Source organism: Acomys russatus, chromosome 1 (assembly GCF_903995435.1).
Source record: "Acomys russatus chromosome 1, mAcoRus1.1, whole genome shotgun sequence".
Taxonomy (NCBI): Eukaryota; Metazoa; Chordata; class Mammalia; order Rodentia; family Muridae; genus Acomys; species Acomys russatus.
In genome coordinates, this window is record NC_067137.1 from 121,681,603 (window position 1) to 121,709,228 (window position 27,626).

Here is a 27,626-nt window from a genome sequence, read left to right on the forward strand (position 1 = left end):
ACCCTGTCATTTTGGATTTTCAGGTACAGTTTAGGCAGAACTGACTTCATCACTGGCCTCTGGTCCCAGAGGTTGTGAGTGGAGCTGGAAACCCTAGCACTCTAGTTCTGTTTGGTCATGCTAGTGGCCAGTCTTTCCCTGGAGCTGTTTGAAAGCCTATTAAGAGTCACCTTTCCTAGTTACTTCTCTGTTGCTGTGACTAAAGACAGTGATAAAGACAGCGTATAAAAGAAAGCATTTAACTGGGGCTTGCTTACCGTTTCTAAGGCTTAGTCCATGAAAATCATGGCAGCAAGCAGGCATGGAGCTAGAACAGTAGCCGAGAGCTTACATCTGGTCTACAGCCACAAGGCAGGGAAGAGAGTTCAGAAGAGGGAGAAAGGAGAGTTAGCTGAGGATGGGATGGGTTTTGACACCTCCAGCAAGACCATACCTCTTATTCCTTCCCAAACAGTCCCACCAGCTGGTTTCCACCACTTCTAGTGACCAAGTATTCAACTATATGAGCCTATGGGGGCCGTTCTCACTTAAACTACCACACCACCCAAGGGATGCTTACATTGATGAAATACACCAAGAACATTCCATGAGATTTAGAAGTCACCAGGGCCTCAAGACAGAAGACAAAATCTATTTTTTTCAGTTCTATTGTAATGCTTTTATGATCTAGTTGTGGTCTCTATATGAAATTATGCACTCATAATGAATAAAATACCAAATTCTCAGTGAAGATAGATTGAAGAAAATCAAGAAATTGATCAAGAGATACAAACTTTTACCATTTCCCCCATTTATCATTTTATTTTTAGTATTTTTTTTTTTTTTTAAGACAGCATTTCTTTATATCCCTGACTGTCCTGGAACTCACTGTATAGACCAGGCTGGGCTTGAACTCTGAGAGATCTGCTTGCTTCTGCCTCCTGAGTGCTGGAATTAAAAGCACGCACCACTACACCTACCTCCTATTTTTTTTAAAGATCTATTTTTATTTTTATTTTGTGTGTGTGTGTGTGTGTGTGTGTGTATGTATGTATGTGTGGGTCTGTACTTCACTGTATGTGAGTGTGTGTGTGTATGCGTGCATGTGTGTGCATGTATGTGTCGGTCTGTACATCACTCTGTGTGTGTGTATCTGTGTGTCTGTCTGTCTGTCCCGTGTGTCTATAGAGATCAGAAAGACCCATCAATTTCCCGAGGTACCGAGCTATCTAATGTGGGTTCTGGGGACTAAAATCAGGTCCTCTGGAAGATTAGAAAGTGCTCTTCACTCTGAGCCATTGCTCTAGCCGCATTACTTACTATCTTACGTGGAAACAAGGAATGATAAATCAACCGTGCTGTTTACCTCTGGGATATACTATAACAAAAGACATGACAACAGGAAACAGTGTAACAAGAAGCACACATGGGAAAGTGCTGTTAAAAGCTTGGTATGCACATCCAGTAGGTTTCTCACATGAGTGTTTTCATGAGTCTTGTTATTTACTGTTTCTTTGTTGTTTACACTTAAAGGATTTAAAAGGAAACTGTATCAAGGGTAGCAAATTTCTGATTTTATTCGTCAAATTTCTGAGATTTATGCTGTCTAAGTCCTTTGGAAATCTATTAACCTCCTTTTCTTCTTTTTTCTTTTTCCTGTGGAGACAGGATCTTACAATATAGCCAAGGCTGGTCTCACGCTGGTGATCTTCCTCCCTCGATGTTGCTAGTGTGAGCCACTGTAACTGGCTTCACTTTGTAAAAATTTCATGTATATTGGTGTTTTGCCTGAATATTGCCTGTGTGTATTTCTCTGCACCAAGTGCATGCCTGGTGCCTACAGCAGCTGAAAGAGGGCATTATGACAGCGCCTCTGTAACCACCATGTGGGTACTGGGAATCAAATCCAGGTTCTCCAGAAGATCAGCCATGGCTATTAACCACTTAAACGATGTGACTTCTGACTGGGACAATGTTGGACCCTGTTGTTAAGATTGAAGTCTGCCATTACTGGAAAGCTCAGTGCTAAAGGACAGAATCCCTTCCTCACCTGGGTTCCCTACTCCACACCTGATCTGGGGAAACCCCAGATCCCTTAAGGAGTGTGACATGACTTGCAGGGAGATTACAGGCCCAACCCTTTCCTGCTCAGTGTGCACTTGAGGACTCCCCAAAATACCTTCCCCATGCTAATGAGATGTCTTGATGCCTTAGCTTTCAGCCAGTGACTTTTTTTCCATACCTCTAGTTCTTCCCCGCCTAAGTAAGGAGTTCCCTCTGTATGATAGGACTGAGCTGCTCCATGCACTCCTAGCCCCAGCGAATCAAACTCCCACTGCCCAGGGTTATCATGTCCCTGATTCAAGAAATAAACTCTCTCCCCCTCATTCATCTGCCATGATACTGTGAGACTAATCATTTATCGTTGGGAAACAAGGGCTCCCTTTCTCCCCAATAATTCACTACTGGACTCCTTGCCACACTGAGTACATCGTTAAATGGTGGAGGTGGTACCATTTGGCTAGTGGCTGCTGGTCAGGCAGCCACACTCCTGGCCATTGTGAGCTTCTGCCATTCCCTGGCATGCCAGTGCAGATAGCTGCCCCCATCTTCCTCATGCCTCTCCAGCACTGCAGTGCTCATCTGCAGATGCGAGCAGCCCCCTGCTCTCGAAGTAGCCATTCTGTCCGCCCAAACCAAACCGATCTCAGTTTTGAAACTCCAAGTCTGTGTTACCAGCTGTTCCCAAATTAGTCACCTGCCCAAGTCAGGCTGGGCCCTTGTTGGTTTCGGAACCCGGAGCTCCCCCCTGCTACCTGGCCTGGTGCTAGCAGCCCAGCTAAAAGAGCCGCAACACTTATTGCAGAGAAACCTTTTCTTCTGCACCTCCAGCTGAACCAAAGATCTTCTGGCACTGGATCTTGGTTCCGTGTTCTACCCTTCTCGGCCCAGAAACCAGCAGCCCTGGGAGAGGTAGAACCTTTGACCCTTTCCCTCCTGTAACCGACCACACTTGCACCTTCCCACGGGATATGTGCGCACTCCTAGCCGGGTGATGTCTGAGCCTCCTGGGAGATGTGGGATGACAAGACCAGCTGTTCCCATTTTCTTGTTGCTTCTCTAATTCTAAAGGATCTTAGTCCCATTTTCACAATTATACATATATATATTAATAACAAAGCTGAACTTATTACAAAGAAAATGTGTATGGTGCTACGATTGCGTATCTATCTTTTGATTCATTCTAGTCAAAACATAAACCAGTTGCTTAGCAGTTTTGGATTTGGATTTTTTAAAACTCACCAGATTTTCTTTTGTGCTGAAGACCGGCTTCTTCCTTTTGGACTCATTTTAATTTGTAAGATTTGATGTAGCTGATGCCAAACCCCAGTTTAAATCAAGATTATCATATAACTGTGTGACTTTCTGTTACTGACAAAAGGATGTCTAAAGATTTTTAAAATTCTGTTAAAATCAGCTTCAACTTAAAAAACCGTCACCCTTGGATATGTGTCCCCATGTGAGGAGGCGGTGCGCTTAGCTGCAGGCTGTAAGCTGTCACTGTGCTGATTCCTCCGTTGACTATCATCAGCGCTGGCTTAGATTTTGCTGTCGTGCCATACATATGGTGAAACATAAAAGGCATTGAAAAATAAGCAGTTTTATGAATTTATATGCCAGATGTACTTATGAAATTCAGTGTACCAAGTATTACTGAAATAGAATTGTTTTTCAGCCAAGAATGCTGGCACAAACTTACAGTCCAGCACTGAGAGGCAGAAGCGATTGGATCACAAGTTTGAGACCAGCCTGAGCTGTATTGTAAGAGCCCCTTCCCCTCAGAACTGGTTGTCAATATTTTAGACATCTTATAAAAGACAGTATACTAGGATTCACATATTTTTAAATTTTCTACTGTCACCTTAAAATAGGTATCAGTCATTCATATAACAGAGAAGTATGAAGTATCACAGACAAATACTTCTTAAGCAGGTGGCTTTGTACACACCGGTGTATAGCAGCCACATTGTCTCTGCTACCTCCTCTTCCTCCTTCAGCTGTCCGGAGTCAGAGCCACACCTCCCTCCCAAGCTCAGCCTGCTGTCCTTTGTGCAGTAAGGCGGGAAAGTTGATGTTTCTCCCTAACCATTAGCCCCTCTGTGAGAATAGAAAGAGTGAGTGTAGACACCTGTGGCCTCAGGAAAGACTTGAGGGGTGTTAATGCTATTCACATTCCCTCGTGGAATTTCTCCTAAGCAGCTAAGCACCTAGGAGAGAATTTTGAATGTTTCTGGTTTGGAAGCTGCATGTGTTTAGTGTGTCAGGTTGCATGCTGGTAGTGAGCAAAGTCTACATTACCTTGACACAAACCACTGACAAAATTATAACCTTGTGGATTAAAAACACTTATTTATTTTATGTATGTGGGCATGCTGTCTGCTTGTATGTCTGCACCACACTTGTGCTTGGTGCTCACTGAGGCCACAGGGCATGATTAGATGGTTTAGGAGCTGGAGTTACAGATGGTTGTAAGACACCATGCGCATGCTGGGAAGTGAACCCCGGGTTCTCTAAAGTAGCAGCCAGTGCTCCTTAACTACCGATCCATCTCTCCAGCCCACCTTGGGGATCTTTGAAGAGATCATTTGGGTTTTTATTGTGTGAGTTAATTGATTACCTATTCTTTTTCCTTCAGAATTTGAGGGTTGAGCCCAGGGCTTTATATATGCCAATCATAGCTCTATCACTAAGATTTGTCTGTAGCCCATGAATGCTTTTCATTTTGTGTAGACGAGAATTAGACAAAAAACTTCATTATGACTTTTTTTTTTTTTTTTTTTCATACAAAGAAGTGATGAAAACACACTGTTCCAAGTTGGAAGCTGTTTTCAGAAACACTTAGTCTCCAGATCTTTTAAAGATGAAATCATCTTTTCTTTTGTGTGTGTATATGGGGGAGGTGTATGTAGATAGTGTGTGTCTGGAGGTGTGGCAGTGCATGCATGTGTGAGAGTGCGCAGGCCCAGGGGTCAGTGTCGGGTGCCACCTTCTGTTGCTCTTCTTGGTTTCCGAGACAGGCTCTCCCACTGAACCTGGAGCTCGTCAGTTGGGCTCCATTTAGGGGTCCCCTTGTCTTTGTCCCTTCTCCTGCCAGCACTGAGGTAACAGTGGGTTTGTGAACTGAACGTGGCTTTACCTGGGTCCTCATGCATGCATGGCGGCGCCTCACCTTCACCTTGCTGTTTCCCCAGGCCTGCAACCTGAGAACAGGCCACTCTGCCGTCCTAAAGACGCCTTGTGACATGGTGACTTCTCGTCTCTGTTCTCATTGCTGTGAATCTGACCCAGGTCTCTGAAGAGGTTGAGAGTCAGGTGGAGTCTTGACAGACAGTTAATTTGTGAGGGAAGTAGCGTGAGTGTGGAATGATCAGAAGGTGTGGGTGTGGGCTGACACCAGCTGCGGCTTCTGCCCCTTTCTCCTGCTGTGCTCAGAAGCCAGGATCAGGAAGATTCAGGGCACTCCATCACCAACAGCAACACAGAGCCTGACACCAGAGAGGAGCAGGGACACCACAGGATCCCCCTTGCTGGGGAGTTTAACATTCTAACAGTCTTTTCTTTTGAAGTCTTGTCCAATATCAGTTTTTAATACCATCCCTAACACTTAGTTTTCTTATCATAATTCTGTAATGTGACTAAATTGTTTAGCTGTTTTTCTCCAGGCCCTTCATCTCTGTTCTTTTCCTGTCTGGTGCAGCCCATAGGACATACAGAGATGCACATGGCTTCTTGTATCTTTTGCACCTGGAAGGCACAGGGAAGAGAGTTGCAGATGTTGGGACGGTTGTGTGCCTGGAGGGAAGGCAAAGAAAGGACAGTTTCTAGAATGTCTCCACTGGTACCTTGACTGCTCATCTTTTTTCCCCCTGTGACAGAGTTTCTCTATGTAGCCCTGGGCTGTCCTGGACTCACTTTGTAGACCAGGCTGGCCTTGAACTCGCAGAGATCCACCTGCCTCTGCCTCCCGAGTGCTGGGATTGACCTCTCATCTCCATTAGTTCTCGAGCAGCCCTTCTGTCTCAGCCTCCCCATTGCTGGGATCACTGATGTGAGGTACCAGACTGCTTCTTCCAGGCTGTGCTGCATGTGGATATGTATTTTGGGCATTTTTAACTTTCCTCAAGCACTTCTTCCATTTGTATAGAATTTAAGACTAGTTTGTATGCAGGCAAAACTTTATTAACTATTTTTAATATTCAGAGGTCTCTAGTTAGCATCTGCGCAAACTAAACTCTCTGTGCAGGCCCTCTACTGTAATGAGCCTGAAGTAGGCTACTAAACATAAGTGTGCTTCCATGCCTACAGATTCCCTGGAAGACATATAGCATACTCAGTAAAGAACAGGTATCTTTCTTTTCTCTTTTCTTATCTTTCTTCTCTTTTCCTTCTTTCTTTATTTTTTTTTAAGCCAGGGTTTCTCCGTGTAGACTTGGATGTCCTTTGTAGACCAGGGTGGCCTTGAACTCACAGAGGTCTGCCTACCTCTGTGAGTGCTGGGATTAAAGGTATGCACCACCACACCCGGCTAAGAACAGGTATCTTAAACAAAACAAAACAACAACAACAAAAACAACCCACAGGTATACATACATGACCTGAAATACTCTCTTGTGTTGTAGCTAATAAAGATGAGGAGTCTTGGGGGCTGAAGAGAGAGTTCAGGAGTTAGTGGACTTGCTGCTCTAAAAGGGTCTAAAAAAGACCCAAGTTCAATCCAACATAGGATGGCGCCCAGTTGCCTGTAACTTCTGATCTCCATAGGTCTCCGTACCATGGCATATATTCACACAGACACAATATATATACATAAATACAATATTAAGAAAGTATAGGAGTCTTGGGTTTTTCTAGAATGTTGAGCTGGTTTTGTCTCATCTACTGATCTATTTTTGAGACTATGCTAAGTGAGCAGAGAAACAACACTACCTGTTTCAGTCTTTCTGTTTCCATACTTTAGTAGGATCTTCCATATGCTATGGGATGGTTATTGCATTAAGATGGTGTCTTCGTTGGCTTTCCTATCACTGTGATAAGACACTATGACCAAAAGAAACTTGGGGAGGAAATGATTTATTTTGCTTATGCGTCCGCATCATCCAGGAAAGTCAGGACAGGAACTCCAGCAGGGTAGGAACCTGGAGGCAGGAGCTGATGTAGAGGGAGGGAACACAGAACTTTAAGAGCCTCTCCAGGCAACACCACACGTTCTGCAGCCTGGAGTCATTACAACCCTGTCCTTTTGGGTTTACAAGGAGGTTTCATTAAATCGCTGTGATTGACTAAATCATATTCCACTGGTGATTGGCTCAGCCTCTGCTCTCTACTCCTAATACAGCAAAGGTATGGGAGCTAGACGGTCTTTCCTTATCGCCTCTACCCCATGCTGAAACTAGGAGCCCAGCAGAGATGTTCCTGTCTACCAGGAAATTCCACAGGATTTAGGAACTTTATATGTGAAAACCAGGGTCAAATCAAATTTAAAATAAAAGGTTGGGAGGGAGGGTCGTGGTACGTGCCCTTAATATCAGCACTTGGGAGGCAGAGGCAGGTGGATCTCTGTGAGTTCAAGAACAGCCTGGTCTTGACATGAGCAGCAGTCCAGCCAGAGATCAACAGCTGGACCCTGTCTCAAAAAATAAGAATGAAACAGCAGGTTCCCCAGTGTGCACAGCAGCGAGCGATGCAGCTCTAGCTCGTCAGAGCTACAGCCTGACTTTTCCTCAGCAGCCTCTACCCAGAGGCAGCCATTCAGGAAGACTCAGGCTGAAGTACATGTTAGAATTCAGGCATCAAAGCTGAATACTTAAGAGTCTAAACAATAAGAAGATTGTAATGTGCAACTGTACAACAAGTGTAAAAGTAAAGCTCAGCAGCTTTAAGTGTAAGCTAAGTTTACTTCTCTATCTTTGCTCTCAAGCGAGGCTATAAGCTAGTTTACAGGGCAGGTTGTTGTGTAGGTTTTCAGATGAAAAAGCAGTCCTAACATTTTGAAAGTCAATGTCACAAAGGCTTATGTTCTTAGGTTTTGATTATAAGAAAGGTTCTTGTGGTGGTTTAGTCAGTTCTGTCTAAATTCTTGTCTCTGAACAGAAGTGCTTAAACCAGGTTGAGGTGAGGGTGAGGTTGAGGTGAGATTGAGTTGAGGGTGAGTTGAGGTTGAGGGGAGATGAGGTTGAAGTGAGGTGAGGTGAGGTTGAGGGGAGGTTGAGGTGAGGTGAGGTTGAGGTGAGGTGAGGTGATGTTGAGGGGAGGTTGAGGGGAGGTTGAGGTGAGGTGAGGTTGAGGTGAGGTGAGGTTGAGGTGAGGTTGAGGTGAGGTTGAGGTGAGGTGTGGTTAGGTTGAGGTGAGATGAGGTTGAGGTGAGGTGAGGCGAGGTTGAGGCGAGGTGAGGTTGAGGTGAGGTGAGGTTAGGTTGAGGTGAGGTGAGGTTAAGGTGAGGTTAGGTTGAGGTGAGGTGAGGCGAGGGGCTCTGTTCATTCTCTTGTCCCTTTACTTCTTTCTTTGCTGTCTGTCCTGCTTCACTAGTGTTCTTGTCTACAAGGGGCTTTAGTAGCCACATGTCAAGGACAGGGCCAGGGAGTGTGTGGGGTGGGTGCGCATGCTGGAGAGTTGTGTACAAACATGCGTACTGTTTAACTGTGCAGTGTAGTGAACCACCCAGCTAGCATCAGATCCCTCCAGTGCTCTTTCTTCTCCAAAGCAAGTCTCTAAACAGTGTGTACATGAGTTCTTCCGGGAGAACGGTCAACGTGTGTGTGTGTGTGTGTGTGTGTGTGTGTGTGTGTGTGTGTGTGTTAATTAAAGGATCATCCAGTAGGAAAAAACACTGAGGAAAGTCAAGGTCCACAAGTGCCAGTGCTGGTTTTTTTTCTGGTGTGCGACTGTGGGTAGAGAAGCTTTTGTGCATTGAGTTTTGAATATCCTCATCCCTGGCCCTGGCTGGCCAGCTCATGGCAGCACTGAGTCACCGCATTAGCAGCCCCTGAGCAGCTAGCGCTGAAGAGTAGGAAAGCTCTCCTGCTAAAACACTCCCAGGAGTCATTGCATTGGACTGTATTGTCACTGAGGTACTCGGTCAACTTGATGTATTAAAATTGTCTCTCAAATTTGGAATAGATTACTTACATTTTAAGAAAAACTACATCTGAGTTTTAGTCTTTTCTAGTATAATTAAGTATGGTTTAATTTGTGAACATTATATTTTCATATATTTTTTATTATATTATTAGAAATAGTACTTCTGTGTACTTTCTTCTTGAGTTAAGATGGTATCTCCTTAGTAACCCAGGCTCACACCTTCCTGCCTCCTTTAGTCTAGGATTGTAGGTGTATGCCAGTATACCTAGCTTGTAGCATTTCTTGTTCTTAAATTATAGTAATGATTAACAATTTTTTGGCTGTCGCAAAGAATTAAACTGTGACAACAGAGAAGAAAAATCAGTTCTTTTTGTTGTTGTTGTTGCTGGTTTGATACATATTTTTTGTTCTATTCATTTTTAGGTGTGTATAACATAAAAATGTGTGTATGTGTGGGGAGAGAGACAGACAGACAGACATGTACACATATATATGTCGATGTAAACAGTGTTTTAAGATTGTGTGGCCCTATTAATCACTTTTCAGTGGTTGGAAACCTGGCTGTATAGCTTGTATTACTGAAGACATTATTGGAAGGCGAGAAGTTCATTTGATGGTATTTATTAGTGTGATTTAATGTAATGTACTGGAGGAAAACACAGAGACTAATACCTCCTGTCTCAGCTGGTAAATTAAGTCACATGCCTGGGGTAGAATGTTGTCTTGATGCTCATGGAAGGTGTGCTTACAAGGGCCAGTGACTTTAAGGAATCGTCTTGGAGGGAGGAGGAAGTTTTGGCCTGAGTCTGTTGAGCATTGTTACTAGTCATGTTGTGATAAATGCTGGGCTATGGAGAATTTCTGCATTGATCGGCCTTAAGGGGTAAACTGAAGTGAGCTGGTCCTTAGCGAGGGGCTGGCAGAAGAGAATGGGGAAGAGCATCGCTCACGTCCACAGCCGCGGCTGCTGTGCCTGAGCTCAACAGGATGTGATGAAAGTGAGGTCTTTGAATTGTGACCCAGGGAAATGTAACTGTGCTGCCTTTGAAGCTGAAGCCGAGGAAGTTAAACTATTTGATAAGCATGCATACGCTCAAAGTCTTCAGTGAGGGGAATTGAAAAGGAAGTTCCTGTTTTCTAGAATATTGCTCTGGTAGCTAAATTTAGTGTTTGGGAGGCCTTTGGGTGAAGCAGGTGAGGACCATCAGACATCAAGGGGCAGACATGCTCAGAAGGTAGGCCCGGCAGAGATGGTGATCTGGTATTCGCTCTGCAATTACAGAGGCTAGAGTGCATAGACATCCTACTGCAGGGCAAATGGTAGAACTAGACACACCATCCCGAGTGAGGTAACCCAGACACAGAGAGACACACATGGTATGTACTTGCTTATAAGTGGATATTAGCCCAACATAGATGTCCCCTGAGAGACTCCACCAGCAGAGGATGGGGACAGATGCTGGGACTCACTGCTAGACTCTGGGCTGGACTCTGGGCGGAGCGCTGATAGAGGTATGGAAGAATGGGGATACAGGAGGACCCAGAGGGTTCAGGAGCCCCACAAGGAGACCAGCAAGGCTGGCGGATCTGGGATCTGGGGAGCCTGCACAAACTAACACCAGCCAAGGATAGTGCGTGCAGGAAACCTAGACCCTTGTTCAGTTCTAGCCATGGAGCCCATTCTCCATGGTTGTGGGAGGGAGCAGGGACTGCTTCTGGCATGAACTCTGGGGCTTCGATCACTTCTCCTTGGTGGGGAGGCCTAGTGGCACACAGAGGAAGGGGAAGCAGGCTATCTGCATGAGACCTGATAGGCTGTGGCCATATGGTGGGGGAGGAGGTCCCCTCTGTCAGAGGTCTGGCAAGGGGAATAGGGCGGAAGAGGTAGGGAGGGTGGGAATGGGAAGCTACAAGCCAGAGGATAACAGTTGGGATGTAATCTGAATAAATTATAATAAATTTAAAAAATGAAAAAAAAAAAAGCTGAAGCTTGGGATTTGGCAAAGGAGTAGGGGTGGAGATTTGAAATTGTGAGGCTGGTGGCTGAGGGTGGCGCCAGCCCCTCACTAAGGAGAAGGTGCAGGGGAGGAGGAGAATGGGAAGATGGTAACGCCGGTGCCTGGGACTTGAATGGGAGGAAGATCATTGATAGTGTAATAATAGATTCATTATTATGTTCACCTCTTTGCTTAATTTGGAATGAATCATGGTCTCAGTGTGTGGTTATTGGGAGAAATTATTGATTAGTGAATAAATAAAATTTTACTTTAAAAAAGTTGCCCTGCAGAAGTTCCCGTGTCAGCAAACAGGAGATGCTCAGTATTTGCCTTTTGATCTTTCTGTTGCCTCCAGCGGTTGGTTGGTTTGGAAGGAAGAGGGAGAATGGGGAGAGCCTCACAATAAATTAGAAGGATCCCGATGCCTGCTTTAATGCTCTGCCGATAGCACTCACTGCCCCATTCCTGGTCTGACCGCTGAACTGCTTCAGAGCAATGCGGAGAAATGACAGTGTACTGATTGCATGGGAATTACTTTTATGACCTAATTTGATAAGTCTAACAGGACTGCCTTCTCCTCTCACTGTAGTCACTAGGGAAAGTGTGGCCATTTCTTGTACACTTAGCTGGGTTAAATGTGCCCCTCAGGACTGACAGAGCACAGTGTCTAGAGTTAAACAAACGTCTTTAGCTTCACTGACTCTGACCTTTTGACTTGTTGAATGTTGTCTTCCTCAATTTCTAAGCCATTGTCTCAATTTGGAAGGCCATGCACCCCACCCCAGTGAATTTATGCTTACCTAATTTAGAAATGGCCGTTTCCAGTCACTCTAGCATGTCTCAGGGTTCAACCAAATAGTCTTCACCTTATGTGGTTCGAGGGAAATAAGGCCTACTTAGGCTTGGTTGTAGACACGGAGGGAACCCATAATACTACCAGTGTCGCTGCCCCTGCTTGTTTTCCTCGTGTTGAGACCGCAGGGGAGCAGTCAGTCACCCAGGACTTCTGAGAGACAGTGTAGACTGTTCAGCGGCTTGATGGTGATCTAGCCTATGCGCAGGGGTTGGCTCCCGCCCAACCACATCTTCTACTGCTTGTTCTCATAAGCAAACTTGAGAAGTAGCGTTGGTGTCTCAGAAGCCTCGAAAGCTCTCCCCACCTCTTGAGACTATATCCTGCTCCGCTTCTGGTCCATTTCTTTAGCCAGAGGGCAGTGCTGTTGGACTGGAGTCTTTATAATTCAGGGAAGTTCTATGCATCCGATCGTCTCACTCACCAGTGCAGTCTTCTGTGATCCAAATCCAAACTCTGTGTGGCCCGTGTGCTCTACTTCTGAAAGCTCCCTTGTGGCCAAAAACAGCACTATCTTCCTCTTCAAAGACGTTTTATTTTAGTTTGAACAACAGAGAAAACATTCTTCACCTATTTTTAAAGTAGGTTTCTTTTTGCATTTTCAATCACTTTTTCAATATGTAGGCTTTGCCTGTGGAGAGGTTTGATCACAGTGTGCATTTGGAAGAGGGCAGAGTGGTGGAGATGAGCCTTGCAAAACGATGAGATGATTTTGAAGTCTTGAGGCTAGATTTAGCATAATGATGGCAATGTTAATATCCTTTTTAAAGGCATGAAGCCTTTGTTGTTGTCGTCGTCGGTTGTCGTTCGGTCATCGTTGGTCGTTGTTGTCGGTGTCGTCTGATGTTTCAAATGCCAAGGAATGCCCACTTGGCTGGTATGAGGCAGAGGAGGCTCTGGTGATGTTTGCTGGCCCCCAACCCTCTCCCTCCAAGTTTCTCAGTTAGGCGCCACACATTTAAACTTCCCTTCTCTGAGAGCATGTCCCAAAGCCTTAGAGCTATTATGTCAACACAGGACAATGAGAATACAAACTAGCCAATGGGCCACTTTGTTTATGACTGTCAAGAGTCATCAAGTCATGCGTGTGTGTTTCTCTCTTAGGTTCACTTTCCAGACACTGAAAGAGCAGAATGGCTAAATAAGGTAAGATTGGCATATTCCAGGTGTTCGGTGGGAATTAGAGGGTCAGAGACCATCTTCCCATATTTGGGAATTTCAATGTTGATGTTGTTGGGGATCGGATTGCAGTGAACAGGCTTCTGCTACCCAGAGGACTGTCGCAAGTGCATGTGACTTTCCCCTGGGAAGAGCCAAGCGCTGTCACTGGCCTAAGAAGGCTCATGTGTGTGCTTGCATGGCATTGCCATCTGCCCTTGTGTCTTCTTTATGCAGTAGAGGCTGCGCACATGTGCTTTATAGAAATCACAGGCAGTCGATCTGGAAACATTATTATGAAGAGAAAAATTACTCCCAAGAAACTACCAATCTGTAATACCTATTAAGGGATGTTTCTGTTTCAGTAAACTTTAGGTTGACTCTGTCTTACCTTGTGTTTAAGCATTTCTAATGCAGTATGGTAACACTAGCCTAGACAGAAACCGCGCTCTAGCACAAGTTACTATGTGGTTATGAGATGCCGTAGCTACTGAAGCCCACACAGTTTTTATTGGTTTAGTTTTGTTGTGTTGAGATCAAACTAAGGGCTTCACCTACAAGAGCAAGTGAGCCAGCGAGCCACTGTCCCAGCCCAAGATCTACAGCTTAAGTTTTCCCACAGTCAGTTGAAGCCGTGGGACTTTTAGTGATTATTATACATGTAGACATTTCTAAACAGAACAGCTAACTAAAAGAACTAACTCCTGCAGCATATTGGTTAATTAGTACTCTGTTGTTGAAGTAAAAGCTTAATATTTAGAACACATTTTACAGGACCGATTTTGAAGAACAAGACCATTTCTTTTGTTTTAGTTTTCAAAGCCAGATTCTAATGGACTACATAATTATAATTTTTCTCAGTGACTCAACTAAATTATGTATTATGTATCATAACAATTATTTAACGTGAGTTCCTTTCCTTCCAGACTGTCAAGCACATGTGGCCCTTTATTTGTCAGTTTATAGAGAAGCTCTTTCGAGAAACTATAGAGCCAGCTGTGCGGGGAGCAAATGCCCACCTCAGCACCTTCAGCTTCACGAAGGTGGACGTGGGCCAGCAGGTGGGTTCCTCCTGCGCGGTGGCACTGTAGCTGCTCCAGAGGCTCTGAAGGGAGGCCAGCTGCAGAGGCTGCAGAGGCCTCTTCCCACGCTGTATTCTGACTTTGCTGCTTGTTAGAAAGTGGGCTTGTTATCTCACTCTCACTGTGCTGTTCTTTATATTTGTTGTTTCTTTTTCTTTTTACTTGTTAAAATTAATTTTTTTGTTTATGTGTGTGTCTGTGTGAGGGTGTGCCACACATGCATGCAGGTGCTCTGTGGAGGCGAGGAGATGGTGTCAGAGCCTCTGGAGATGGAGTTATAGGCGTTTGTGCAGATGCCTCATGTGGGTGTCAGGGACCAAACTCAAGGCCTCTGGAAGAGCAACAAGTGCTCTTAACCACTGAGCTATTTCTCCAGCCCTGGTTTTTACTTTTTAAAAATAGCGACAATTTTTAAATACAGATTACTAGTTTCAGCAAATATCAATTTAACAATGATTTTTCCTCTCTAGATTTCATATGTATCACCACTCATATTTTTATGATTGTATATTATTAAATAAAAATTTTAAATAAATTGTTGAGATTGATTTTATTCAATTTTTTAGTTTTTCAACATTTCCTAAAAGTTAGATGAGAAATAATTTCTTGATACATGTTTATTGTGGAAAGTTTATGATTAAATAGTAAATTCTAACATATTTTGAAACAATATTGAGTTTTCTGCATTTATATACAGTGTTATTTCTTAAAATTTTTGACAGTTTTTTGCTTGTATTGTATTTCATGCAATGTATTATACCATATTCATACCTCCGCCCCTGTCTCTTTCCTGTCCCCACACTGCTGACCCCTCCTTTCCAGCTAGTTCCGTCCCCTTTTATGTCTCTGCCTCTCTTTCTTTCTGTGTGTGTAGGTCTGTTCTTTTGGCTTTTTGAGGCAGTCTTGCTATGAAGCACAGATGGCCTTTAAATAGATCTGTAGGTCAGGGATGTGTCTCCGTGGTCCAGAGCTCTTCTAGAAGATACAGGTTTCACTCATTCCCAGCACCACAGCGATCGGCTGTGGATCCAGCTCACGATCGGACACTCTCTTATGGCCCCAGCATGCACATAAGTAAAACTAAGTCTTAAAACAAAATAAAAAGAAATAAATACAGCATGCCTTATGATGTGTCTTCCCTGGGTTTTATATCATATATTAGGTATTATTTTCCCTTTTCAAGACAGGGCCTCGCTGTGTGCCCGGCTGGCCTTCAGCTGCGAACCCCGTGTTTCAGCTCAGGTGCTGTGCCTGTAACCTGCAGTGCCACATCCAACTGTACCTTAGCTTTGTAGCTACTCAAAAGCCCAACTTTTTGAAATTTTCAAGCGAAAACTTGCAGGACATAACTAAAGACAATGGGAAGTGTTAATAGGACAGAGTAGAAGAGAAGGTCAGGCTGCCTCGAAAGGGACGAGGGTGAAGGGCTTCACAGGGGAAAAATTACACGTGTGACAGGGGCTGACAGCAGCGGCAGGACCACACTTACTGACCACGTCTATGTGCCTGACAGGGTACTTTTTTTCTTTATGTTATTTAACTTCACAATAATCGCAGATAGATGCCACTATTACATTTTACAGATGAAAAATCTGAGGAATATAAGTTAAATAAATTATCAAAGTTCAACAGTGTGTGAGAAAGCCAGAGTTATACTGGTAGTCTAATGATAAGCTTGTTCTTGTCATGTCTGTTACTTTATTGTAAGGTTTGTTTGCTTTTAAGCCTTTTTCTGTTCTAAATTAAGCAATTTCTTGTTTCAGCCCCTTAGAGTCAATGGTGTTAAGGTTTATACGGAAAATGTAGACAAAAGACAAATTATTCTGGACCTTCAGGTTAGGTAAGTTTTTATTTGTGTTACATTTTTGCCGTGACTACTGGCACATGGTGTTCACTCAGCCGTACGTGTAAGGTGAAGGGCATAATCAATTGCTTGCCTGTTCTTCATTGGAATTTGACTAAATTCTTCCAGATCTAGCTGTTAACAACCTTTGAGTTCCTGATAGTCTAGATAACCATCATCCATTAAGTGTCTTAAATATAATGAGACTGGGGTGGTGTCTCAGCAGTTAGGAGCACGTGCTACTGCTCTAGACAACCTGGGGTTGATTCCCAGCACCCACCCAGCTCAGGCGTCGGTAGCTCCAGTCGCAGGGGATCCAGTGCCCTCTCCTGGCCTCCACAGGCACCAGCCCGGGCACATGTGTGGGAAAAACACCCATACACACAAAAAATAAAATAAATTTCTAAAAATGTCTTGAATAAAAGAAATTATATGCTCTATAAGAAAACTATAATAAATAATCTTTATGAACCTTAATATAAAAGTCCTTAACCAAAAATTACCAAATTGAATCTAAATTATATGCCATCAACAGGTAGAATTTATTCCCATAATACAAATGTGATTCAGGACATGGAACCAGTCTGTAAAATACACTTCTTTATTTTAAGAAGGAGTGTGTGTGTGTATGTGTGTGTGTAGGGGGTGAGTGGTGGGGAGTCCTTTGTGGTTTTCTCTATGGATACAGAAGATTTGTTTAACAAAATTGAATACTCTATGATGATTTCAAAAAAGTTCAACCTAGAGCAGTTAAAACAGTGAAATAAAAGGAATCCAAATTGAAAAGCAATGTTTACAAATGATGTAATCTTACAGAAAAAAATCGACAAAAGTTTTAAAGCCAGGTGTGATGGCATATGCATTTAATCCCAGCACTTTGGAGGCCGACTGGCCTAGTCAAGTTCCAAGCCAGCATGTAGTGAGACCTATCTCAGAAACAAAACAAAACCAACAGCACCACCTCTTAAAAATGAGTTCAGCAAAGTAGCAAAATGCAGTTAAATCAGTTGTGTTTCTGTACATTAACAATGAAAAGTCCTAAAAGGAAATAAAGACAATCTCCCTTGGAATAGGATGAGTGGGCAGCTCGACTGGTGAGATGGCTGCGTGTTCAGTCCCCAGAACCCACTAACAAGAGAACAAGCCTGGTGGTGCATTTGTAGTCCCAGGGTAGAGGAGGCCGAGCCTGGAGGGTCTCAGATGCTGTGGCCAGCCAGCCTAGCCTTGCACCAAAGACTTTCAGAGTCAAAGGCAGATGGCTATTAGCAGTTCAGTCTTCCTCCTCTTCCTCTTCCTCCTCCAGTTTTTATCATTTGTGAGTTTCCAAAGTACACCAATATAATGATTGTATAGACTTTGCCAGTTACCTTTGTTTTAGAAGGAAATGTTTAATGTCTTCATCTTTAAAATACTTGATACTTGTATAAGCACAGTTGTTGTCATCAGCGGAATGAAAGAGGATGCACCGGATGTTCGCCGTGCCCCATGAGGCTTGGGTACTAGCTCCATCGCGGTCCACCTTTGTCTTAGGCTAGCCCGTGTCCCAGAAAGTCTATCCTGGGGCAGATGATACGTTCCATGGGGATAGAAACCTTGTGCTTATTCACTGTTAGCATTAAGTAAAGTATTTGAGGCGGGCGTGGTGCCGCACGCCTGTAATCCCAGCACTCAGGGAGGCAGAGGCAGGAGGATTGTTGTGCATTTGAGGCCAGCCTGGTCTACAGAGCGTGTCCAGGACAACCAGGGCTACACAAAGAAACCCTGTTTCCAAAACAAACAAACAAACAAACAAACACACACAAAGCAAAACCAATAAATTATTTGACTAATTCCTTGAATGGATATCAGTTTGAAAATGCAGCTTCACAGCATAAACACTCCATTGTATTGTATGTTTTAGACAGAAACCTTAACTACATTGGAAGCAAGATAGAAGAGAAGTTAAGAATTAGGAAATAAAGAAAACATGTATTACGTTTTCTGTTGGTTTAAAAAAATAAATGTTTATTATTATTTTATAACAGGTTATTGGTGAATTTAGCATCAAAGTAGAGAATAATTCTCAATGTGAGGAATCAGCATACAATTTTATTCAGAGAATTTTTAAAAGATTTATTTATTTACTATGTATACAGTATTCTGACTACATATTTGCCTGCCCACCAGAATATGGCACCAGATCTCATTATAGATGGTTGTGAGCTATCATGTGGTTGCTGGGAAACCGAACTCAGGACCTCTGAAGAGCAGCCAGTGCTCTTAACTCTGAGCCATCTCTCCAGCCCCCTATTGGAATAAATTTGTTCATGTGCTTAGACCAGGGGTTCCTAGCCTATGGGTATTGACCATCGGAAAACACATATTTCTGATATCTTAGGAACTGAGACACTGCGCAGTAGCAGAATTACAGTTACAAAGTAGCAATGAAAATAACCTTAGGGTTAGAGGCAGCCACAGCGTAAGGGCCTGTGCTGCGGAGCTGCCGGAGGAGGAAGGGTGAGAACCACTGGCTTAGACACTTCCTGATCATTATTCATCAAAGCCCCAGACCTGCGCACATAGGCTATGGTTACCCAGCTTCTAAGAACTGAGGACAAGGGTTGTGCTGCCTAGGTTACATCAGCTTGACACAGGCTAAAATCATTTGTAAGTAGGGAATCCCCAATTGAGAAACTACCTCTATAAGCTCAGGAATATAGGCAGGCCTGTAGAGCATTTGTTAATTAGTGATTGATATGGTAGGGCCCATGCACTGTGGTGTGGCCATCCCTGGGCTGGTGGTCCTGGATGCTGTAAGAAAGCAGGCTGATTGTCTTGTGGTTCTTCCTGCTTTATGAATTTTATTTTATTCATGTGTAATAATATAAGTGTATATGTTCAAAAAGAAACATAATTTTAAAAAAGCACACACTGTATCTGTCTGTTGAGTATGGCAGGGACTAAGCAGGCAGATGCATTTACAGATGTGAAACTAATTTATATCATTTATTACAGGGGTTGGGGGCAGGAATACACCACTGAACATGCAGTGAGGTCAGAGGACAACTTGTGTTGTCCACATTATACTATCTTACCAGTCCACAGTTAATCTTTAAAGACTTCCCTATATTGTTTCCTCTACCTTCATTTCTTTCTTATCTTGAACAAAATAAACTTATTTTCTTCAGGAAAAAAAGAAAAAGAAAAAAGAAAGCAGGCTGAGCAAGCCATGGGGAGCAAGCCAGTAAGCGGCACCCTCTGTGGCCTCTGCGTCAGCTCCTACCCCCAGATCCTGCCTGTTTGAGTTCCTGCTCTCACTGCCTTTGATGAGCTGTTATGTGGAACTGTGACTGAAATAAGCCTTTCCTCCCCAACTTGCTTTTTGGTCGTGGTGTTTCATCGTAGCAGTAGTAATCCCAGCTAAGACAGATGAAATCCCACACCATCCCATCTGGAATGTGTTCAGCATTTCATGTTTAAGTTGGAAATAGATGCCTGTTTGCAGTGTCATAGAACAAGCTGTTTCTCACCTCTGGTGTCATGAAACCCTGTGCCATCTGCGTGAGGCTGTGTGCTGAGGAGAAATGTGGCGAGACCTTCTGCTGACAAGATAAAATCTAACCTTTGTTGTGTTTTAAGCAAGGTTTTGTTATACAAATAAAAACGCCTCCATCAAAGGAGTGGTCCCGAAATAGTACATTGTTATTATATTTTTCTTTGAAACTAGATGTTATGCATTTAAATGTTTGCTTTGTGAGATGGGATTTGAGCTGTGTATAGCAGAGGTGATGCTGTTCTCCGGCTTGTTGCTCTGAGCCCTGAGATCCAGCATGTCGCCCATGCCTTAGGTGCCAGACAGGCAGCCCACCAGCTGAGCCACATCCTCATCCTTGTTGGTTTTGTTCTGTTGGTTTTGTTTTAAGTTGTTGTTTTGTTTTGTTTTGTTTTGTTTTAGTTTGTTGTTTGTTTGTTTTTGAGCCAGAGTCCTACACTGTGCAGTCCAGCCTGGCCTCACTCTGGTGGCCTCCAGCTTCAGCCTTCCATGTGTTGATATGTAAACTCGGCTAAGATTTGTGTGCATAGCAACAGCAAGGGGCGCATAAGCATAGTGCTGGCCACAGGGGATGCAGCAGTGCAGCCGGTCAGCCTGAGTAGCAGACTAGTCATACAGTGTTGGCTACATTTCTTCACCAGTTTGCCTTCAGTATGAGGATGGCTGTGTTACCTTCATTTTGTTTGGTATGTGCTTTGCAATGCCCAATCTTAGTATATAACTAAGGATAATTAATTCCATTCACTTTGTGTAATGCAGACTTTTTCTGTGCTAGTTTTGTAGGAAATTGTGAGATTGATTTGGAGATCAAACGATATTTTTGTAGAGCTGGTGTGAAAAGTATTCAGGTAAGTTTTTCAAATGTTCATTTTAAGAGTTTTCTAGGTTGTATTCCGAAAGAAAAGCTATGAGGTTTTTATTAGCTAGGAAAGCTTTTGAAAGTTTGTTTGTGGTTATAGTTGAATAAAATGTGAAGCCATGTGCTCCACCGTCACCAAGTGGCCTTACAGAACCATATTTTCTGACTTGTGGTTTCCTCTCTGAGTTCAGATCCATGGGACAATGCGGGTGATCCTGGAGCCCCTGATTGGGGACATGCCTTTAGTTGGAGCTCTGTCCCTGTTCTTCCTTAGGAAACCAGTAAGTACACGTTCATTTCATGGTGCCATGCTTGTCTTCCCTCTCTGTCAGTAGCACAGGGACACAGCAGGGCGGAGTGGAGGAACAACCCTGTCCCCCAGCCCTCCCCCTTCTGCTGCCTCCTGCCTCGCCTTGCCTCTAGTGGGGCTTTTATCTCTTGATAAACAACAGTCTTCTCTGATTTAAAAAAAAAAGTTTGTAGAAGTTAGGAAGAACAGTTTTGACTAAGTAAGTTGAAGCTACCTTTAACCTGTCACTAAGTATGATTTTATAGCATTTAATTTTTTAATCTTCCTTCTTCTAAAACTAAATATTGTTTCTTCTTACTGACCTGGAACTGTGATTAAGAGGTCAATTTGAGTAAGTCATACAACGATTAAATAGAAGAGCTTTGGCATAGACCCAGATTAGTCTGATGCAGATTTTGTATCCCTAAACACTTTAAGGCAGTGCCATGCCTGTAAATCTCCCTCTGACCTCCTCCTAGGTTAGATGTTCCTTCTTTTTAAGGGTGTATTTGATGAACTACACGTACAGCTCTGAGTTGTGCTTTTAAATAGACCTTTTGATTGGTCTTCTAATACCTGGCTAGGCATGATGTTGTCACTTCATATTTTTAGACTGTGTTTCTTTTAGTTATTGCTGTAAGTACCCTGTTACCCTATTACACATTATTAGCCTGAAAACAAGAGAAGAAAGCTTTTTCTTACTCTGTTGGACAGGCTTCTGCGTGCCTAAGCCCCTGCAGCCTACGCAGTGTCGACCTCAGTGCCTTCTTCCTTGTTTTTACTGCTGAGAGCTGGAGGCGGGCCTTGCACACGCTAGGCAAGCAGTCCGCCTGCAGCCAGAGCCCAGGCTCTCATTCCTGCCTCATCCTGCACCCAAGTCCCAGCGGCAGGAACCAAATGCCCTGTAGGAAACTTTTTCTCCTTTTCCTTTTCCCTAGAATTCTATCTTAAGCTATTTTGTTTCACTTATTTCTAGAGGATTTCTGTCTTCCAGGACAAGTTCCCACTGTAGTATTGAAAGTTGTTCAGCAGAGGCCGTTAGTGCTCAAGTGAAGGGCATAGCTGTCGCCAGAGTTCAGGGCGTCTAGTGAGCTGACCTTCAGGGGGGATACTGCTTATGGTCCTTGGCAAGTCTTCTGGGGAGGGACTACTAATATCATATGTTCGTTTGTATAATTTGTCTCAAAAAAGTTAATGAAAATTCTTACTTGGTTTTTTAAAATATGGGTATACCTAGGCCAAACCAGGTGTACCGTGAGTGGTGCTTTTTCTGCATGAAGCCACGTCTGTTCCTCCACTGTTATCATTTTCACTTTCTTTAATGTATTTAAGTAGACCAAGTACATTACAGTTCAGAAAGCTATCAAGGAATCTGTTAATTTTTACTTTATGAAAATTTTGAGAAATAAATCTATAAAAGATTTAAAGTACATCTTTTTTCTCTCCTACCAGTTTAAAAAAAATTGGCTTATGTAAGAACTGACTCCATTAACGACTTTTTAAAAAGTTCTTTAGTAAATTGCTAAAAACTTTAATTTATCTGTCTTTGAAAATATTCTTATTATAAAGATCCTCTCCCCTAGAATAACAAAATGAAGGTCTTTAGTCTTCCTCAAAATGTAACAGTGCTCTTTCATGGCTTGGTTCCTGCACAGATGAAGTCACTTGCAAAATAACTTAAAAGATTTAACTCCCAAAGAGCTCTGAGTGCCAAGAAGAAAAGGCTGAAGCTGAAATGCTCAGACTCACCCTTTTCCTTATATGGTGACTAACGCCACTGAACATGCTTTAGAGGGAAGGGGAATTTTTTTCGTTACTTTCAGCTGGAAAATATGAGAATTTATTACCATTAGCTGCCAAAGAATCATTCCTGAGTCTGGTGAAAAATACAACTAAGAGGGCTTGTGGTTTTTACTATTTTTTTTTCACTGCCCAGATGATTCAGAAACAAGTGGCAGAGATTATTATAAAACTCTTACATGTTTTTCTGCCTGTCAATTTGTTTAGCCAGTTGCCACAGTGCTTGCTGTGGAGGGAACCGTGAAAATCCTGAGGTGATGAAGCCAAGAGAACAATCCAAGTGCGGTAGTGGTGTGCTTTGCACACGGGAAGCCGCTGAGTGACAGCCTTGCAGTGCCTGGTCGCTGCGACGCGTCTTCATGCTGTGCCGTGTCAACAGCCCATTCCATTTCTCTAAGTCCCAGGCTCCTCCCTGTCTGTGACAGAGGAGTGACACTAATGTCTAACTCATGACTAAATGTCTGTGCTCTTCAAAGCACACAGTGAGCCCTTACGTTTTTAAAACATTAAACATAGGTTAACATTGTATTGAGGTTCAACACGGTAAGGGGGAAAGCATGGATAAGTGCTGTGATGGCGGGTCGAGCCCAGTGGTAGACTCCTAGGGTTTGAATCCCTAGGACTGAGAGTTCTGATAACCAAAAGGAGGCCAGGGAGCTAGCTTCACTGTGCACTTCACAGAGTCAGGACCTGACCTCAGATGCCCGGAACCTATGTTAAAACCCAGGTGTCCGAGTGTGCGTCTATAAACCAGCGCGGGCGGTTGGGCAGACTAACAGCTTTCCCAGAGCCCACTGGCCAGCTCTGCTGTGCTCTACTTTGCTTTAACATGCCTAACTTCGATCAATTACTTGAAAAGTGCTTTTATTTATGACTTTGTTCTGTTACTATAAAAACCTCCTTAAACTGTTACTACATTTGGAACATTAAATTTGGGATAACCTAAATCTGTGTTCCCAGGCCAAGGTCACTCATAGTTGACTCCAAAATAAACTACCTTTTATCCCCTTTGAGGTAAGAGTTGTGTTTTTGCACTGACACAAACTTTTCATAATGTATGCTTTAGGCATATCCAAAATCTACCTAATTAGATTGAGTCACCTATACATACCCAATGACAAGAAGGAATGCTCTGGTTCTTCTAAACTATCATTGCTTTTGTGTATATATACGTGTGAGGGGCCTCGTGCACATGCACCTGTACGTGTGAGGGGCCTCGTGCACATGCACCTGTACGTGTGAGGGGCCTCGTGCACATGCACCTGTACGTGTGAGGGGCCTCGTGCACATGCACCTGTACGTGTGAGGGGCCTCGTGCACATGCACCTGTACGTGTGAGGGGCCTCGTGCACGTGCACCTGTACGTGTGAGGGGCCTCGTGCACATGCACCTGTACGTGTGAGGGGCCTCGTGCACGTGCACCTGTACGTGTGAGGGGCATAGTGCACATGCACCTGTACGTGTGAGGGGCCTCGTGCACACGCACCTGTACGTGTGAGGGGCCTCGTGCACACGCACCTGTACGTGTGAGGGGCCTCGTGCACATGCACCTGTACGTGTGAGGGGCCTCGTGCACATGCACCTGTACGTGTGAGGGGCCTCGTGCACACGCACCTGTACGTGTGAGGGGCCTCGTGCACACGCACCTGTACGTGTGAGGGGCCTCGTGCACACGCACCTGTACGTGTGAGGGGCCTCGTGCACATGCACCTGTACGTGTGAGGGGCCTCGTGCACACGCACCTGTACGTGTGAGGGGCCTCGTGCACACGCACCTGTACGTGTGAGGGGCCTCGTGCACATGCACCTGTACGTGTGAGGGGCCTCGTGCACGTGCACTTGTACGTGTGAGGGGCCTCGTGCACACGCACCTGTACGTGTGAGGGGCCTCGTGCACATGCACCTGTACGTGTGAGGGGCCTCGTGCACGCGCACCTGTACGTGTGAGGGGCCTCGTGCACATGCACCTGTACGTGTGAGGGGCCTCGTGCACATGCACCTGTACGTGTGAGGGGCCTCGTGCACACGCACCTGTACGTGTGAGGGGCCTCGTGCACACGCACCTGTACGTGTGAGGGGCCTCGTGTACGTGCACCTGTACGTGTGAGGGGCCTCGTGCACACGCACCTGTACGTGTGAGGGGCCTCGTGCACACGCACCTGTACGTGTGAGGGGCCTCGTGCACATGCACCTGTACGTGTGAGGGGCCTCGTGCACACGCACCTGTACGTGTGAGGGGCCTCGTGCACGTGCACCTGTACGTGTGAGGGGCCTCGTGCACGTGCACCTGTACGTGTGAGGGGCCTCGTGCACACGCACCTGTACGTGTGAGGGGCCTCGTGCACATGCACTTGTACGTGTGAGGGGCCTCGTGCACATGCACTTGTACGTGTGAGGGGCATAGTGCACATGCACCTGTACATGTGATATAGAGGTCAACACTGGGTGTCTTCCTCTTTTGCTCTTCACTGTGCACAGCAGTTTCTAACTCTCTAGACCAGCTGGCCAGTGGGCTCTGGGAAAGCTGTTAGTCTGCCGACCGCCCGCCCGCGCTGGTTTATAGACGCACACTCTGAGGTCAGGAAGTCCTGCTGGTCACGGTGCTCATCAGTTACCTAAGTGACTTGAAATATTGATGCAGAGCCCGGTGCTTTGGAATCCATGGCTTTCCCAGCGTTGTAGCCTGGTCATGAAGCCCGTCTCACATTTCTGCTAGTGGTCTGATAGCTCACCTAAGCCCTGGAGTCAAGTGGGTTTGGTTTTATTTTGGGCTTTTGTTTGGGGTTTTTTTGGGGTTTTTTGTTGTTGTTGTTGTTAGTGGTGGTGGTGGTGGTTTTTCAGGTCAGGGTTTTTCTGTGTAGCCTTGGCTGTCCCGGACTCGCTTTGTAGACCAGACTGACCTCGAACTCAAAGCAATCTACCTGCCTCTGCCTCCCAAGTGCTGGGATTAAAGGTGTGCACCATCACGCCTGGCTTGTTTGGTGTGTTTTACGACTTTTTTTTTTGTAGGACCATATTTAGAGATCTTAATTGGGAGCTAGTTTGTTGTGACCCTGGGGCTATGATAAAGCCTTGGTTTACATTCAGTTTGCAGTCCAGATTAAAGACTGACTCTTGTCTTCCATTCAGTTTTGCTGTGGTTGTTGTCTTTGGTTGGGTTTCTCTGTGTAGCTCGGGCGGTCGTGGGACTCGTTCTGTATAGAAGGCACTTAAGCAGCGTGGTTTTCTAGCCAGCTCTCTGTGTAATGGAGAGAGACTGCAGTTTCCCTTAACATGTCCTCTACAAGTAGGAACACTGAGTATTTTGTTGTATACATTGTCCATTTTGCTTAAGAAAATCAGTATTTACAACCTAATAATTTTAACTGTTTATGTCTACTTAAAAGAATCCTAGTTAAATATGTAAGACTGTCTGAGAGACTATAAATACTGAATAGACAGAACATGTTCCATTCATAGGAAAATGCAAACAAAGAATTCAGTGTAAAACACCATTGTTCAGCTACCAGCTGGGGTGAGTTTTAATGTCTGTTTTTGGTGACAGCATATATACCATACAATTGACATAATAGAGATTTAAGTATTAATTTAGAGATCGTTAAGTATTGATACTGAAAATGATACTGAAAACATAATCTTTAGCGTCATGTCCTACTTTGAAATTTTTATTTTTCATGGTACTTGTGTGGCGCTTTCTCTTTGTACTGCAGATCTTGGGGGTTGATGCAGGCTTGACGTCAGGCTTGTCTGGCGAGCACTTTACCTGCTGAGTTATTTTGTGGACTCATGCCCCACTTTAGCATGTTAGTCTGTGTGTGTATGTATGAGTGGATGTCCATGCTGGGCATGGTGGTGTGCATTGTTAACCCAGCACTTGGGCCAGTCTCTGTGAGTCTAAGGTCAGCCTAACAAATAACAAAAACAAACTAACAAAACAAAGGGTATTCACAGAATTGCTAATTTGTAATAAAGGAGACATTGAAGATATTCCAGGGACTTATGCATAAGAGGAAGGGCAAACAAATTATTATATGTTTTAAAAATATTTTAATTTTAGTTTTATTTTATATGCATTGGAATGTCGGTGCCAGATCCCCCAGAACTGAAGTTACATACAGTTGTGAGCTGCCATGTGGGTTCTGGGGATTGAACCCAGGTCCTTTAGAAGATTGGACAGTGCTCTTAACTACTGAGCCATCAGCCCTATATGTTTTTAGTAGAGAAAACTGTGGTGTTACCTTATAAAGTAAGAGCTGAGGCGGGTAGGTCTTCATGTGTAACAGAAGAAATCTCTTTGATGTGTTACATACTGGGAAAAGGTGTGGCAGTATTTATCATACTTATTTTATTTACACAAATTTATTTGTATTTGCTGTGATTCTTGGACACAGTTTTGATATTTACTGTTTTTCCTCCTTTTTAAAACACAGCTTTTAGAGATTAACTGGACAGGACTGACTAATCTCCTGGACATCCCTGGACTGAAGTAAGTCTACTTGGCCTACTTGCATTTGCTGCTCTTTCTCGGCTGGGGCTTCCCTTCACCTTTATTCTTGAGAGGGTGGGTCAAAGGGAACATGGAAGTGGAAGCTTTTCTCCAGGACATTGTTCTGGAACAGGCTGAGTCACCACGTGCACATCCTCCTGTGGGAGGCACATCCTCCTGTGGGAGGGTTAGCTGAGTCACTGTCCATGCCTGACATGGTAGTCGGGGACAGAGGACAATCTGTCAGTCATTGCTTAGCAGGAAAATCTGAAATCACAGTCTTCAAAACGTACTTTTTGATGTTTTCATTATTTTATTTGAAGTTTAAAATGTATGTCTTATTAGTTACTAGTTACATTTGCTTCTAATGGATATTTTTTAATATCTGGATTTATTTTTTTAACCTTTAAGTAACTTACAAATTCAATTCTAAAACCTTGTTCCTATTTCTGTATGCTTATTCCTATTTCTGTAACTTGTTCCTATTTCTGTATGCTTTTTTATGCCTCTGAAAATAACTGCTAAAACAAGGTTTTGTTTCATCATCAGTCAAAAAGTAGCAGCTTGTGTGTGTGTGTGTATGTGTGTGTGTGTGTGTGTGTGTGTGTGTG

At 44.0% G+C, this 27,626-nt stretch overlaps 1 protein-coding gene across 2 annotated transcripts in view; it reads left to right on the forward strand.

Annotated features, from left to right (window-relative positions):
• Positions 1-27,626, forward strand: part of Esyt2 (extended synaptotagmin 2) — a 71,921-nt gene that overhangs the window by 14,000 nt on the left and 30,295 nt on the right. For both annotated transcript variants that reach the window (XM_051152492.1, XM_051152496.1), the window contains exons 2-7: positions 13,072-13,113; positions 14,052-14,186; positions 15,971-16,047; positions 20,358-20,430; positions 20,633-20,722; positions 26,960-27,015. In XM_051152492.1, coding sequence (XP_051008449.1) covers positions 13,072-13,113; positions 14,052-14,186; positions 15,971-16,047; positions 20,358-20,430; positions 20,633-20,722; positions 26,960-27,015 — 473 coding nt within the window. The remainder of the gene's footprint in view (positions 1-13,071; positions 13,114-14,051; positions 14,187-15,970; positions 16,048-20,357; positions 20,431-20,632; positions 20,723-26,959; positions 27,016-27,626) is intronic.